The sequence below is a fragment of the Eucyclogobius newberryi genome, unplaced genomic scaffold (assembly GCF_026437365.1).
Source record: "Eucyclogobius newberryi isolate DKJ021-1_F unplaced genomic scaffold, fEucNew1.0.hap1 SCAF_3, whole genome shotgun sequence".
In the NCBI taxonomy this organism is placed as follows: Eukaryota; Metazoa; Chordata; class Actinopteri; order Gobiiformes; family Gobiidae; genus Eucyclogobius; species Eucyclogobius newberryi.
The window spans coordinates 31,009,747-31,024,963 of record NW_027315945.1 but is presented as its reverse complement, the minus strand read 5'-3'; the positions used below and the strand labels follow the sequence as shown (position 1 = coordinate 31,024,963).

Below are 15,217 nucleotides of genomic sequence, written 5' to 3'. Positions count from 1 at the left end.
ACTCTGAGCGAACAGAAAGAATCCTACGTTTTAAACAAGTGCTGCAAATGCAACTGGAATCGCCGTCGCAAAATGTCCCGAATCGTGTCACGCGGCTTCGTACTCATTCTTAGTTTTTTTTCGCATGTTTGATTTGCTCAGCTGAATTACATGATTTAGACTGTGGATGACAAAGACACTGCACAAATGAACATGAACACGATTTAAATAACTTGTTTCATGATATTTATGACTTGTTAAACAATAATTTAGCTTTAATTAAATAAGAAAACAATGCAGCCAAAGGGGGAAGTGTCATGTCCGAACTCCAGTAATAATTTTAGTTTGAAATATGAAGCGATAGATTGAAATCAAAATGAAAATCTTCCAAATATTGTATGTTAAACTAAAAGTATGGGTTTCAACTTAAGAGAGTGACAATCAGAATGTGTACAAAAACTTCTGGAAGGTACTTTTTAATGTACTTTTTTGACTGAAACAAGTGAAGTCATGTCAAATACATCTAAACGAGTTATGTCTACTCAAATCAAGATAAATAATCAACATTTTAACTCATTTTTACGGTATAATTTTTAGTTTTGCCATTATTGTGAGGATTATTGAGACTGTGATCTAACAACAGAGAAGTCTTTATTTGTCTTTTATTCTATTATTATCATGGTATTATTCCTCAAGTTTGTGACCGGCTTTACAAAACTGTACTTTCTGAAAGAAGAATTTAAGTAAAATGTGACAAAAACAGCCAGATAATAAAAAGTTCTTTACATTTCGGTCTATGTTTGAGCATTATATTGAACACAAATACTTAATTTTTCTTCTAAAATGGTCGACAATTATTTTTGTTGTTTTCATGAATAATTCTGGCGTCTCAAATATCAGATTTGGGCAGAAAACGTGGACAGTTTCTCTTTCATGAACCAAAAAGCTGGAGTGATAGTGGAGAAACATAAGAGGATTTGTAAACTGAGGCGTGTGGAGTTACGCCGTGTTGCACGTATAGTTTTCTCAGCCCAGTGTGAATATCAAGTGAAATCTGTCTCTTCGATCCGACTAAAGATAAAGCGGCTCGTATGGTGTTTGAGCTGTAACCCTGAAGCCGCTCTGTTTTTATCGCTTCTAAATGCAGCGTAAGAACTGTGCGCGATCGAGGAATATGCAGGAGAAGACCCGGGATAGTCCACCATATCCACTTTGTCCAGTTATAGTCCTAATTTAGGCTCGGTCTAGTCCAGTTTTAGTCCAGGTTTAGTCCAGGTTTAGGCCAGGTTTAGTCCAGGTTTAGTCCAGGTTTAGTCCAGGTTTAGTCCAGGTTTAGGCCAGGTTTAGTCCAGGTTTAGTCCAGGTTTAGGCCAGGTTTAGTCCAGGTTTAGTCCAGGTTTAGGCCAGGTTTAGTCCAGGTTTAGTCCAGATTTAGTCCAGGTTTAGTCCTGGTTTAGTCCAGGTTTAGTCCAGATTTAGTCCAGGTTTAATCTCAGGTTTAGTCCAGGTTTAGTCCAGGTTTAGTCCAGGTTTAGTCCAGGTTTAGTCCAGGTTTAGTCCAGATTTAGTCCAGGTTTAGTCCAGGTTTAGTCCAGGTTTAGTCCAGATTTAGTCCAGGTTTAGTCTCAGGTTTAGTCCAGGTTTAGTCCAGGTTAAGTCCAGGTTTAGTCCAGGTTTAGTCCAGGTTTAGTCCAGGTTTAGTCCAGGTTTAGTCCAGGTTTAGTCCTGGTTTAGTCCTGGTTTAGTCCCGGGTTAAGTCCAGGTTTAGTCCAGGTTTAGTCCAGGTTTAGTCCAGGTTTAGTCCAGATTTAGTCCAGGTTTAGTCCCAGGTTTAGTCCAGGTTTAGTCCCAGGTTTAGTCCAGATTTAGTTCCAGGTTTAGTCCAGGTTTAGTCCAGGTTTAGTCCAGGTTTAGTCCCAGGTTTAGTCCAGATTTAGTTCCAGGTTTAGTCCAGGTTTAGTCAAGGTTTAGTTCCAAATTAAATCCCAACATTGATGCGATGTCTGTGTGAATGCAGCCGTAGTCTTATCTAAAAATATACGACAAAATAAAGATAATAAATAAAAATAAAACTCGCACTTACCAAAACAAACTAGCGTATTTTCCGGACTATAAATTGCACCTTTTTTCATAGTTTTGGCCGGGGTGCGACTTATACCTATATTTATACTTATATACTTATACTTCGAAGCATCTTATGTATGATATTATTTGTTATTTTCACACTTGCAACCGCATTTCATACTCCAGTGCAACTTATATATGTTTTTTTCTTCTCTATTTTGCATTTTTTGGCTGGTGCCACTTATAGTCCGAAAAATACGGTAAATAAGTATATACAGTGAAAATATAAAATAATAATAATAATGACCAAAAAATATAGGTTAAGTACTAGTACATAATAATAATAATAATAATGACAATGATGATGATAATAATAATAATGCTGAAAATAATAATAATAATGATAAAATAATAATGATAAAATAATGCTAATCATCATCATCATCATCATCATCATCATAATATTTCCACTTCCAAGAGGAAATGCTTGATCTGTTCCAGGCAATGAATTACATTTTAATTGAATCACTGTCAAATCATTTCAAGTTGTCATTGATCAGTTTGAGTCTTACACAACAACTCTTTTGGCAACGCACATCGTCTGTAGCAGCGTTCATAATTTGGAGGAATATTTTAGACTTTTTTCTGTGAAACGGTAGAGTAGAAAGTACTTTGTCTTGTCTGTGAACCTTGTGATTAGAAGATGCATCGATTTGTTGTTTGTTGAAAATTTAATCAAAAAGAGATCAATCAATAACAGGAGGACTGAGTGTTGCCATATAACCCTAAACTGTACACACACTTTCTTCTTTTATGTAAATGTGTAGTATATTCTGGGCTGTAGTCGGGTTCCCGTGGTGAAGTGGAGCCTGCAGCAGCGAAGCATGACAACACACACCTGCTAAGCCTCTTATCACACTTTAATTTCACCTACACTAAACAGATGTGTATAAGCTCCGTGTGTTCCAGGTCCGCCCAAAGATGAAGGCAGCGATAAAGCGAACAGGAGCGACTGCAGATTAAAACGGAGGAAGAGATACGGAGGGAAAGAACAAAAGAAGACGATAAGATACGAAGAGGAAATCCAGCCGCGGAGGTGGGTTTGAGGAAGTGTGAGATGCTACAGGAGATATGTGCACAAACAGCTCCGAGCAAAGCAAAGAGGAGACAAGATGGAAGATGAAAACATGAATTATGCATTTTTCCGAATTACCATAATCATGTGCGAGGGTGAAAACAGTTGTATGGGGGATGCTGATGTAACAGTTATACAACAAAATGTGATAAGTCCTAAATATGTCACAGTGTTTCAGCGTGTAAGTGTAGTGTCCCGCACGACTTGATGCCATGCACGATACATGCGTTGTGCCATACGATAATCCATATATTGGACATGATATTACACAATACTTATACTTTTTAAAGGTGCTGTACCTTATTTTGAACGTGAAAAACATGTGACCGTTTGCAGCAGTCCACATGTGTCACTCAAAGTGTTCTGAGCAGCCTAAACATTCATCGCAATGAGTTTATAAAAAAAAAGCTAACATTAGCATGCTAGCAAATATTAGCATTAAGATATTCAATCACCAAGGCCAAGTTACAAGTCAGATCTGTCAGTAAATGTACAGATTTTTCAATGTGTTTTTAAGCAATAAAACAACTGTAATGACATTGACATTGTTGATTCATTTCTCCCTGTGGCCCTCAGAGGCAACTGTTGTTGTGATTTTGGGCCTTACAAAAATAAATTGATTTGATTTGATTTGATTAATGGAAAAAATGTAAGATAAGTTCACTTTATTTTACATTGTATTGGACATTTGTCTCCATTTGTACACATAATCCAATTTTATACTCAATAAATAAGCATTAAAAGGTCAACCAAATGTTTGTTCGTGGATTAATAATTTTTTGGGTTGATTTGAAAGAATTTATATTCAGAAACAGCAAAACGGTTGAAGCAGTGAGTGAGTTATATTTAGATTGGGAAGTAAAATGTAACTTAAATCCACCTTTTTACAGATAAATACAATTTACTTAATAAATATTTGTAATTGTGTGATCTGTTATAATCTCATGGTCTTGTCTGTGCACTTTTGGTAATTAAACATGAACAAATAACAAAGCTTGCAGTATATATTTTGTATTTTGGCCTATTTAGTTCTTATTTTTGCATGTTAACTGGGGACGTCGTGATACAAATGGCAGTTTAACCACCAAACAACAGTGACAAATGTATTGCATGTATTAATGTGACAAAAATTGACTTAAATTGTCATGATTATTATGCCTTAGTTCTTCCTCTGAGTAATAAATTAACCACAAAATCTCGACACCTCTAAAGTGTTTTAACACAGCCAACAAGTACGCACGAACTGTTATCGAATTGTAACAAAAACTCTCATAAAATCTTGACGTCTCCATAGCGTGTTGCCATAGCGCCCAGCCGAAACACGACCAACCGGCGACCTTTGAACCTTCCCGTGTCCTGCCATACATTAGCGACAAAACGGTGTCTTCAAAACTCGGGGGAGACGTTCCTTTGTGCCATTAGCGGTCGGGGAAGTTTTACAGCTCCCAGACCGGCGGCGGCTCCTTTTGAGTATTGCACAGGGGCAGGGACACGACCTCTGACCCCCGCAGACCCCCCTCCCCCTCTCACCGCGCGCACGTTCACGCCCGCAGCCCGCAGCGGCCCGTAGCGCCGGCGGGGCTCTTTGCGGGGGCGGCAGGTGCGGCGTGTAAATGGATGTGACAGTATATATTGCATGTCATGAATGCAGATGAGGTTATGATTAACACTCAACCTTTATGTGGCGTGACTCCGCTGACGGAAGGTGGGAGACTGGTTAACAGCGGGCAAATTAAAAATGACTGCCCCGTAACGTCCTCTATTTATCATCAGACGGGCGAAAAACGGCGACTTCTTGTTGCGATAATGCAGCGGGACGAAGCTGCGGCGGGATTAATCGCAAGATGGAGCGAGAAAGGCGCAAGAATGAACGAATGAATGAACGTGATTAGCAAATAGCAAAGATGGAGTTCATTTAAAGTGGCTATTTCCCCAGGTTGACAGTTTTGGTGAGTTTGTTGTGCTACTTCCTGGTTGGAGACGATGTGACGGGGGTAGAGGTGATACTACAACTGTTACCTAGCAACCGTAATGTAAACAAGGGCCAAAATCCCAAAAAATGACACAATAGTTATGATTTGACGAATAAAACACCTTGAGAACTTGTCGTGTGCACTTTAAGTAACTCAAATGTCTCTCAAATATTAAGACTAAAGAGGACTAAATTGTTTGGAAAATCGATTCTCAATACTCTGCTTTTCATCTGGCTTTTTATGTCACAATAACTTGACTTTACCATTCAGAAAGTTTGATTTTATAAAACTAAACATGTTTTTAAATGTTTTAGTTGAGGTTTAATTATCTGACAAATATGAAATATGAAATTAATTGTAGAAATGCAGAAATATCACCTTATATCCCTATTTTAAAGTTTACAACCTAACTTTTTTACATTTTTATTTTCAATCAGCTCTTTTTGTAGCCTTTTTCACTGTAAACAATAAACTTTATGTTCATATTTTTATTATCTTTATCACTATCTTATTTTTGATATATTTTGACAACTTCTAGATGCCAGAATTATTGCAAAATCATGATGTTTAAAATGTTATATTGTGACATCCCTGCGCTGTTCTGATTTTAAAGGTGCACTGTGTAACATTTTCTGCTTTTCCTATAATATCCCACAGCGTGACATCAAACACACGTACGGCATTTATTCAATTACAGCTGTTTTCATTGCTCAAAAACACTTCAAAATATGTAGATCTGACTTGTAACCTGGCTTGTTTGAATCACCTGCTTGTTTCCATGGAGACAGATACATTCAATGCCATTAAAATCGACTCTAAGCTCATCAGAAAAGAAAAAAAACCTTAGATATTTCCCCAAATTGTCCAGCTTTACAACTTTGGCTTCAACTTATGCAATTATGGAAACAGGATTTTCCTCCTTGATGCTCAGTCTCTTTCGTTTAACTAGATATTAAAATAAATCAATTTACGAGAGCTGAACTACGCCGTTTAATGTGCCCCGGTCCCAAAGGGAGTCTCCACGGCGGCGGCGCGTCTACCGCAGTCAAACATCGGGGGCCTGAACTCGTAGGAATCGCTGTTGAATTTCCGCCTGGGTGACTAATACGGGCCCCGCGATCGCTGCGCGTCTCTCATCTCTCGCTCTGTGTCCAAATTAAACAGCGAGTCTGATAAGACCATCTGTTCAGCCCTCCTCCCTCTGTCAAAGGTTTCTGCTCAGGGAGTCGCCGCTCTGCTTCCGTCGAAAATGTTGAAATCTGCGTTATTACTCGTCAGCAAAGGGGAGCGATCTCGGCGACATTGAACGGCGTGCGCTCGGTGACAGTTGTAGACGGTAGGATACAGTCGGAAAACGGTCCAAAACGTGTGTCTGTCGCATGTATTATGCGTCATGGCCGAGGTGTGAGTTCGTCCACAACAGAGAGTGTGGGAAAAACGGTGCAAAGTGCTGTTCCTGCGCTTTGTGTTTTGAATTTTACAGTCCGTTCACTTTTTATGACGTACTTTAAACGGCGTGAAGACATTTACAAGCACGTTTAAGCGCATTTCTGATGGATTGACATTAAAAAAGGAGTCACGGGAGGAATCTAAAGAAGGTCGTGATGTTCATTTTTGTCAACACGGCCCAACCGAACTTCACCCGTGTTGTGCTTTGTATGAAACTATTAAAGTTCTTATAAACTGCACATGGAACAATGGTCTAACAAAGAGCCACGGCTGTCAAAAGTATCGAAAATCTGATACGAATCGATACCAAAACTAGTATTGAAACTAGATATTCACTTGAGCAAGTATCGATACTAAAAAAATCCATTTAACAGGACAATCTTTGACCTTCCCTGAACAGTTTTAGAATGCTTTAGATCTAATAACGGACCACAACGTTTAATAAAGAAAAGACAGTTGATTAAGGATAGTTTTTAATGATCATTGTGGTATCGAAATCGGTATCGAGAATCAAGTATATTCCCTAGTATCCAAATAGAGTTTAAAACTGTAGCATCATGACAACACAAAAAATCCAAAAACATCTAGAACTGAACATCTAGAACATTCTAGAACATTCTAGAACATCTAGAACTAGAATTAAATGAACTGAGAATCATTGAACTATTTCAACAATCGAAACAAATTAGTGCTGAACGATTTGGACAGAAGTGGAATTGAACTGTCTTCTTTCTTACAAATGTCGCTACAGAAGTTATGTTTGTGATAGAAAATGTAAGATTTAGTTCACATTTCCATATCGAGGGGCATTTCAGAACGATGATGTCAAAATCCAAACAGGTTCTATGCAAGATGAGACTCCATAAATGATACTAAGTTCCCCGGAGATGCCGCCCTCCCACCCACGAGGACTGCTGACTCATTGTGACCATTCAACTCACGTTTCCATTTGATTACGATTAATCTTCCGGCCCCAGACACAAATAACATGATAAATTTCAATTCCAGCACCTGCTCGTAAACCCGGCGACAGTGAACGAATCTACGGCATGAGACGGAGAAAACCCCTCGTCCAGCGGCGGAGCCCGAGCTCTGGCTACCACGGAGATGATGTTTGTGAGAAACTAATCACGCAGCTTAACAAGTGAAGCTGGAAGAAGAAGCAGAGGGTGGGGGGGCGGGCGGGCGGGGCAAGTGGAGCGCGAGGCGATGCGGGTGTGAAACGGTCAAAAGGGTCAACTAATCAAGAGGAAGGGAAATGAGATAAGGCGATCTGGAGGAGGGAGGGGGAAACGCTGAGAGAGAGAGAGAGAGAGGGTTCTAAGCGAGAGGAGCGACCGTAAACGACTGTGAAATGAGAATCTGACAAAGACGAGTGGCGCGCGAGATGGTGAGTGGCAACGCGACAGGACGGGGGGGGGGGGGGAGCGAAGACGACACACACGGAAAAGCGTAGGCGCAATCAAAGGGACGGCGGCGTTTTCGCTTTCTTAGAGAGTTCTGTGCGAAAATGTCGTTCCGTCGCCCCAAATGAAAGGCGGTGGATTCGCGAGGCCCTCGGGACTTCGGTGTCACTCACAATATGACCACCGAGTCCGCATTTTGACTGTGTTTTAGTCAAATTGGTTGTTATTAGACTCCTTAAAGAGTCAGAAAACACACTGGCATTTTCCATTACATCGGTATTTAAAAAAACGATAAATAACAAATAATAATGAATACATTTTGAGTCATTCTTGCACAAATCTGTTGCTCTCGTGACATATACAGCGAACAGTGAACTCTTAAATATAAAAACGTTCAGTTAAAGTGTGCAAATATTTAAGCTACATCAATAAATCAGCTGTTTTCGTTCGCCCGGTGTGAAAGTCGAGCGGCAGCGTTTGACCCGAGCGGTTTCCCCGACTCGCGCGAGCGTTCCCCCGAGTTCCCGATGACCATGTGACACGACCGCGCACTTATGTGACTTCTTGTTTCCATGGAGATGCTATTTCGCTGTCTGGAACGTCCCGCAGCATGGCATCAAAATGACCCAGCATGCATTTGTTTGAACGCGGGTGTTTTAAGCGCACAAAAAACACATGAAAGACATAATGAAGCGGCGTGGTGTGCTCGTCTCTATGGAGATACAGTCAACACGTTTAATGCCGACTGTGGAACATGTGGTAACAATAACAAGACTTTAATTAGCCTCAATAAAGCAGGAGCAAGGACTTAATTCATAATGAACAAACAGTGTCTTATGAGTTGTTCAGGCTTCGTAGATGCTCTTTATGAACGCCCAAAACCCCTTGAACAAGTCGTCCTCCAGGAGAAAGTTCCTCAGTGCATCTTTAAGCAACGACCTCCAAGAACATCAAAGTAGTAGATGTAGAAACTTTTGCACTCTCTGAGAAATGGGTAAACTGCCTTTCCTCTCTAATCATTCTAACGTTGCAACTTTGTTTCGTTTACGCTCCAGCAAATACAACACTACGGGCGATTTTCTTTTAGTTTTGGAAAGAAATGTCCAAACTTTATGATCCACAAATGTTGAACCTTCTCATTATTTGTTTGGAATTAACTTTGCACATCAACAAAACCAATTTTCGAGTTGAATAAAGGCAGCACTTTTCGAAGCTATTGCGAACAAACAATTTCGCTTTGCTTTATTTACGCACAGAGACAGAGACGACGTTGCACTATGTACCGTTTTTTGTTTGGCCCGGATCGGCCCAGTAATTACAGAGAAACAAACCAAGAACCAAACCAAAACAACAGCGATCTGAAAATGAAACGGCAAAATCCCGCCGTAGCTGCGAGATTGTTAAACTCGCAGCTTATTACGGTGATAATTACGGCGTTGGGGGGAGACTGGAGAAAACCACGAGCGGAAACAGTAATGCTCCTCATTAAGGCTTTAAGCTTATTGAGAACCCAGCACACGATAGCCACACCCGCCCCGGCACCGGCGTCCTCTGGGGAACTGGACTTCTGATTGTGGCGAGCTGCCTCTTTAGTGAATCTGTATACCGCTAATGAGTATTCTCCCTGTTTCCTCCGCTGCGGTCCGAATACTTATCACGGGTAATCTGGGAACGAGGCAGAACTATCGACTGCTAAAGCCTTCGGATAATTTCCCCCCCTTTCGACAAAACAAGTCTATTCCCAACGACGTGGACACAAAGAGGAAGGTAAAGCCCAGTGGAGGTTATTACAGCGATGATTAAAAGGACAAAGAGCGGCGTGAGTGAAGACGGGCACGCAGCACACAGTGGAAAGGTGCATTGTACTAAAGGTCAGGCTGTTTAGTAGGGCCTAATTGGATTTATGTCATTGCGGTGTGTTTTATAAGTGCGTGCATGTGTCTGTGTCAAAGGAAAGGGGGACGGGGCACGGGTAACGCTTCCTTATATCGAAGCTTTCCTCTGATATGTTTTTAGTCTCACGAATCAACCGCAGGGACGAGCACTCTGATGATAAATAACACATTGTAATCTGATCCTCTTCCACTGTGGAGGGAAACCAATCTTCATTTTCGGGGGCGTTCTCTGTCCCCGTTTTGACTTGATGATGTGAAAACAAAAAGCACTAAAACACTCTAATCTGGTGTCTTGAATACGAGCTGACACACAGAGAGAGTGGGTTTCCTTCTTTTGGGACCAAGTTAAAAATGGCCCAAAAACATTCACTGACTGCAGAAGAAACCAGGTCAGAGAGAACATGAAAGAGAAGGGACAGTGTGCCCAGAGGAAGACATGGAGCTCATACAGCCTCGTCTAAGAGAGCGGCACGTCCCAAACTGTTTCAGAGGAGAGACGAGAGACGAGGGACGAGAGACGAGAGACGAGGGACGAGAGACGAGGGACGAGGGACGAGAGACGAGAGACGAGAGACGAGGGACGAGAGACGAGAGACGAGGGACGAGGGACGAGAGACGAGGGACGAGGGACGAGAGACGAGAGACAAGAGGGAACGGCCACGTTAATTACACAGAGCTCCAGGAACCATCACTGGAGGCGGAGGACAGACAGTGACAGAGAAGGTGGAGAAACTGAGCTGATTGTGACTCTGTCCTGTTGGAGCGAGTGTTTGTCCTCACACAGACACCCACGGGTGCTGGGTTATGTCACTGAGTTACTGATGGAGCCAAGCAACCAATGGCATCGAGGCAAGACCGTTTATTTGCGAGTGGAGCGGGGAAACAGCAGCGCCTCTCAGTGTCTTTGGGGGGAGGGTCATCAAAATGACTGAATTATATAAGGTGCAGACGAGTGTGTTGTGAGACTTACCCCGGGTAATGTCTTCTGCTCGTGCAGGGCGCTCTGGGCTTTGAGGGCCGACTCTCTCGCACAGTAAGTCAGAAACGCACATCCTGAAACACGCAGGCACAGGGAGAGGCAATGAAAGGGTTCAAATGATTTCACTGACAGATGCATATTCACCTCACACTTAAAACACAAAGTACTCAGTTAGTAATGTCACAGTCTTAAAGCATTTCTACTGGTCACATGTTGAGTGTCCTGAAAGTATTTCATGCACGTTCACTTCTGTGGAAACAGCAGGATCAGTCACTACAGAAGAGGAGCACTCCACGGCACGGCACGGTTCAGAACGGCACGGCACACACGACAGCACGGCACACACGTGTGCGCAGGGCTAACAGGGCTAACTCATGTACCTGTGCTATGAACCACTAAAGCATGCCTCACGATCACTGCAAACACAGCGCCTGAGTCCCTAAGGGCTGTACCTGAGCCTCTGACCGAGGGGAGGGGTGCGTACTGTTGGTGCCAGATCAGGGTGGCCAAGGCTGTTTACTACACCTGTCACCAGCACTAAGACAAGATTAGCAGCAGGTTAGGTCGCCGTTACATCTCAGACACGCTCAAAGTTTTAGAGTGAAGAAGAGAAGATTTGACAATTAGATAGACATTTCCCGACAGCGCTGTTAGTGGAGCCATAGTCAAACACAGTTCAAACACACACAGACACATGCATCTTCTGGCCGTGCCCCTCATCACTTCTCCGGGAGGCTTAAGGGGCAGAGGGGATTCTTCCAACAAACAACTCTTTCCCTGTCATCCAGGCTTATGGGGCCATTACACTGATTGGAGCACACAGTCTAATCTGGCCCATGACAGAGGACCCTGTGTGCACTCGTGTGAGACGCAGAGGGACAGCAGGAGTCCGCCGCCCGCCTCAAGACTATTGTTGGAACTTCAATGGTTAACGTATTTCTGTGGCCATCATCGGGTCTTTTGTTCCTGCACATTTTCAAGCATATTTGATTGTTTTCTTCTCTCAACCGTTCGGTCCCGCGTGTTTGATTGGCAGAGGCAGAAATGTTGTGGCCATTTTCTGATTGTGTGAAAAAGAGATAGAAATGCGCGCTGTGACAGTTTCCATGGTGATGCGTTGTACTCATGGGCGTGAGCAGCAACGAGGGCTCAGATGTCTAGACCTCGGTGTTTTTCGAGGGTTGATTGTGACTGCACGGGCTAAACCAGGACTAAACCAGGTCCAAACCAAGTCTAAACCAAGTCTAAACCAAGTCTAAACCAGGACTAAAACAGGACTAAAACAGGATTAAAACAGGGCTAAACCAGGTCAAAACCAAGTCTAAACCAGGTCTAAACCAGGACTAAACCAGGTCTAAACCAAGTCCAAACCAAGTCTAAACCAGATCTAAACCAGGACTAAACCAGGTCTAAACCAAGTCCAAACCAAGTCTAAACCAGATCTAAATGAGGACTAAACCCGGACTAAAACAGGACTAAACCAGGTGTAAAACAGGACTAAACCAGAACTAAAACAGGACTAAAACAGGACTACGTGAAGCACAGGAGTAACACAGGAGTCTTGAACCAACACAAACAAGGTCAAAATCACGAGGACAAGATGGATTATACCAGGTTAAAAACAGGACTAAACCAGAATCCACTCAGGACCTTGAAACAACACAAACCAAGCCTAAACAATACCAGAAAGATAGATTGAACCGAATCTAAACCAGGCCTAAAACAGAACTAACTATGAAATACAGGACTACACTAGGTCTAAGACAGGAATAAATCTGATTCAGGATCTTGAACGACACAAACCAAGTCCAACCCGAGTCTAAGTGGACAAGATGGAGTAAACCAGGACAAAATTGGGTCAAAAGCAGGACTAAACCAACTACAATACCAGTTCAAAAAGAGGACTAAATCCAGACTAATTCCTGAAAGATCGGTTTAACAAAATCTAAACCAGGGATCAAACCAGACGAGGACTCTAAACAACCAGCACAAAACTAGATCTAAATAGTGTCTGAAGAAAGACTGAACCAGCTCTGAACCAGGATTTCCATGACCAAAGCTTGACTAAACCAGGACTAAGCATGGACCTCAGCACGTCTTCCACGTCGAGTGTCGCTCTTACCTTTGTGCATGCCCGTGTATTTGTCCTTTATCACCGTTAGCTCATAGATTTTGCCGAACTGCTCAAAAATAGGCTTGAGGTCCTTCTCTTCCAGGTTTCGGGGAATTTGCCCCACAAAAAGCTTGATGGCATCGGCCTCCTTCATCGGGACAGCGTGCAGAGACGTGTGGACACAGCAGGACAAGGTTCCCAGGGGAGAGGTAACCGATGCTGCCAGAGGGAACCAAAGGAGGAAAACAAACAAAAATAATGTGCGTTAGACAAAGATAATGTGTGAGGAAATGGTGATAGTTTGTGACTAGAATCTATTCAGTAAATATTCTGTGGTTTACTAATTACAAAATGGCAATAAAAAAATAAATCAAGATCTGTTAGAAAATGAAAAACGAGTGTATCTTTTATCACGTGTTATTATGTTGAAATACGTGACCGTTTTGATCAAATTTGGTTATAATTCATCAGAACGAGCAATTAATCTGTGGTTTTCTAATTGCCAATTGCAGAAATAAACTGATTGTTTATCACGTGTCTAATAGTTGAGCTGAAATATGAGACCCTTTGGCCCAAATTTGGCAATCGCCTCGCGAAGAGAAATCCAGCAATTCTCAAAAATTCGGATAAATGATTCAACGTGTGATTTGTACATCTCGTCTAGTCACCAACGTGTCCCCAAATTCTGCCCAAAAACAATCTGCCTCTTCTGCTCTCACTTCGCCCCTGTGACAAAGAGCTCCCCCAGATTCCAGTAAACAATTATGCAAATGCTGATGAGTCAATCAAAAAATAATAATGGCCCATCTCCACTTTAATAAACGCTCATCCAAATTGCAGCAGGGGCGCGTTTGTGTGAACAAGCGCGGCGCGTAAAGTCGTGAGTAAATTAGGCAGAAGGGGCTGAATCTTTGCGATGGAGCAGTTCCTTTGTTTAGCCAGCTGTAGGTTACAACATACACGGATGTCATGGGGCTCCCTGAATGCTCTTTGTCCGATCCCCCCCTCAATGTACACACACAGCATCAGGCGCACCAACAAGCACGCGCAAGCCGCTCGTGTTCGCGCATCTACCGCTTTTAAAAGAAACACTTACTGGTCTGTGAAATGACTGTAGAAAGGTTGTGGTGTGTGTTTTTTAGTTGTGTTTTTGTTGTTGTTGTTGTTGTTGATGTGGGGAGAGGGGTGGTGGGGGTGGGGGGTGGGGTGGGGGGGTGTGGGGGGGATGATGGTGGTGGTGATGCTCTCCGCTCTCCCGTCCCGTCACAGCCCGATCCTCCTCCTCTTGCCTCCTTGTCTCCTTCTCGCTGGATGCGCTCCGGTTCTTTGTGCGCGCGCGCTCTCTCTCCCTCTGCCTCCGCGGTGAACAGGCGCTACTCGCACATCACTGTTCGGACCAAGCCCCGAGTTGTTCCAAAAAAGAAGAAAAGATAAACAAAGAACATGGAAAAACGTGCCAAAAGCAAGTCCACAACTACGAGTCCGAGGAAAAATGCGCAACTTGGCACCGGCGCGACTGCGATTACGCACGGGAGGAAACTTGGCTTGTCCCTGTCCCCCCAAAAAAAATCGTGAGCGCGAATCAAAGCTGACAAATCGCGGGGGTTATTCACCGGAGCGTCGCCAGCACGCGTGCAAAACCGGGCGAGGGGTTGTCCGGGGCGCGCGCGCGGCGTCGGTGTCTGGGTGTCGGTGGTGGTTTGTTTTGTAGTCCGCTTTGTCACCGGCTCCGCTCTGGTTTTCTGTCCGCTGTCCTCGGAGTCTTCGGCGGCTGATGATGATCGGCTCTTCTTGTTCTTCGCCCGGGCTCTGTTCTTTCTCTCCCTCCCTCACTCACTCCGCTCCCTCCCCCGCTTCAATCACGCTCGTGACGCAACCGCAAGGGACCGTCGACAGTGAGCGCTACGTACGAGAAGCGTGAAAAGATGTTGAGGTACTTGTGTGAGCCAGTTTCATTCTCTACTGCAAAGATTATTGGTTTAAATTATTATTCTTATTTCGTTATTTTTGTTTTGTAATTATTCTTGTGCTTGTGACGTTAAATATCTTGTTTCTGACTGAATTTAATAATGTCTACATTTTAAGCTATTGTGAAAAATACCATTATAACACTTTGTAAATTGTGATATTAAATTGGCACAAAAGAGACCCAGCGAAGTTCTGGACCTTGGCTTTCAAACACGTTTTAGTTTATTTGAACCAAACACATGTATTCAGATCGGGT

The 15,217-nt window shown here is 42.9% G+C and overlaps 1 protein-coding gene across 1 annotated transcript in view; it reads right to left on the bottom strand.

Moving 5' to 3' along the window:
* LOC140373518 (CUGBP Elav-like family member 3) overlaps positions 1-14,173 on the bottom strand; it is a 58,132-nt gene extending 43,959 nt beyond the window's left edge. Inside the window, exons 1-3 of the mRNA XM_072460050.1 lie at positions 14,090-14,173; positions 13,003-13,212; positions 10,872-10,954 (exon numbers count right to left, since the gene is read on the bottom strand). Coding sequence (XP_072316151.1) covers positions 10,872-10,954; positions 13,003-13,147 — 228 coding nt within the window. The 5' untranslated portion in view covers positions 13,148-13,212; positions 14,090-14,173. The remainder of the gene's footprint in view (positions 1-10,871; positions 10,955-13,002; positions 13,213-14,089) is intronic.
* Between the last annotated feature and the right edge of the window lie 1,044 nt (positions 14,174-15,217).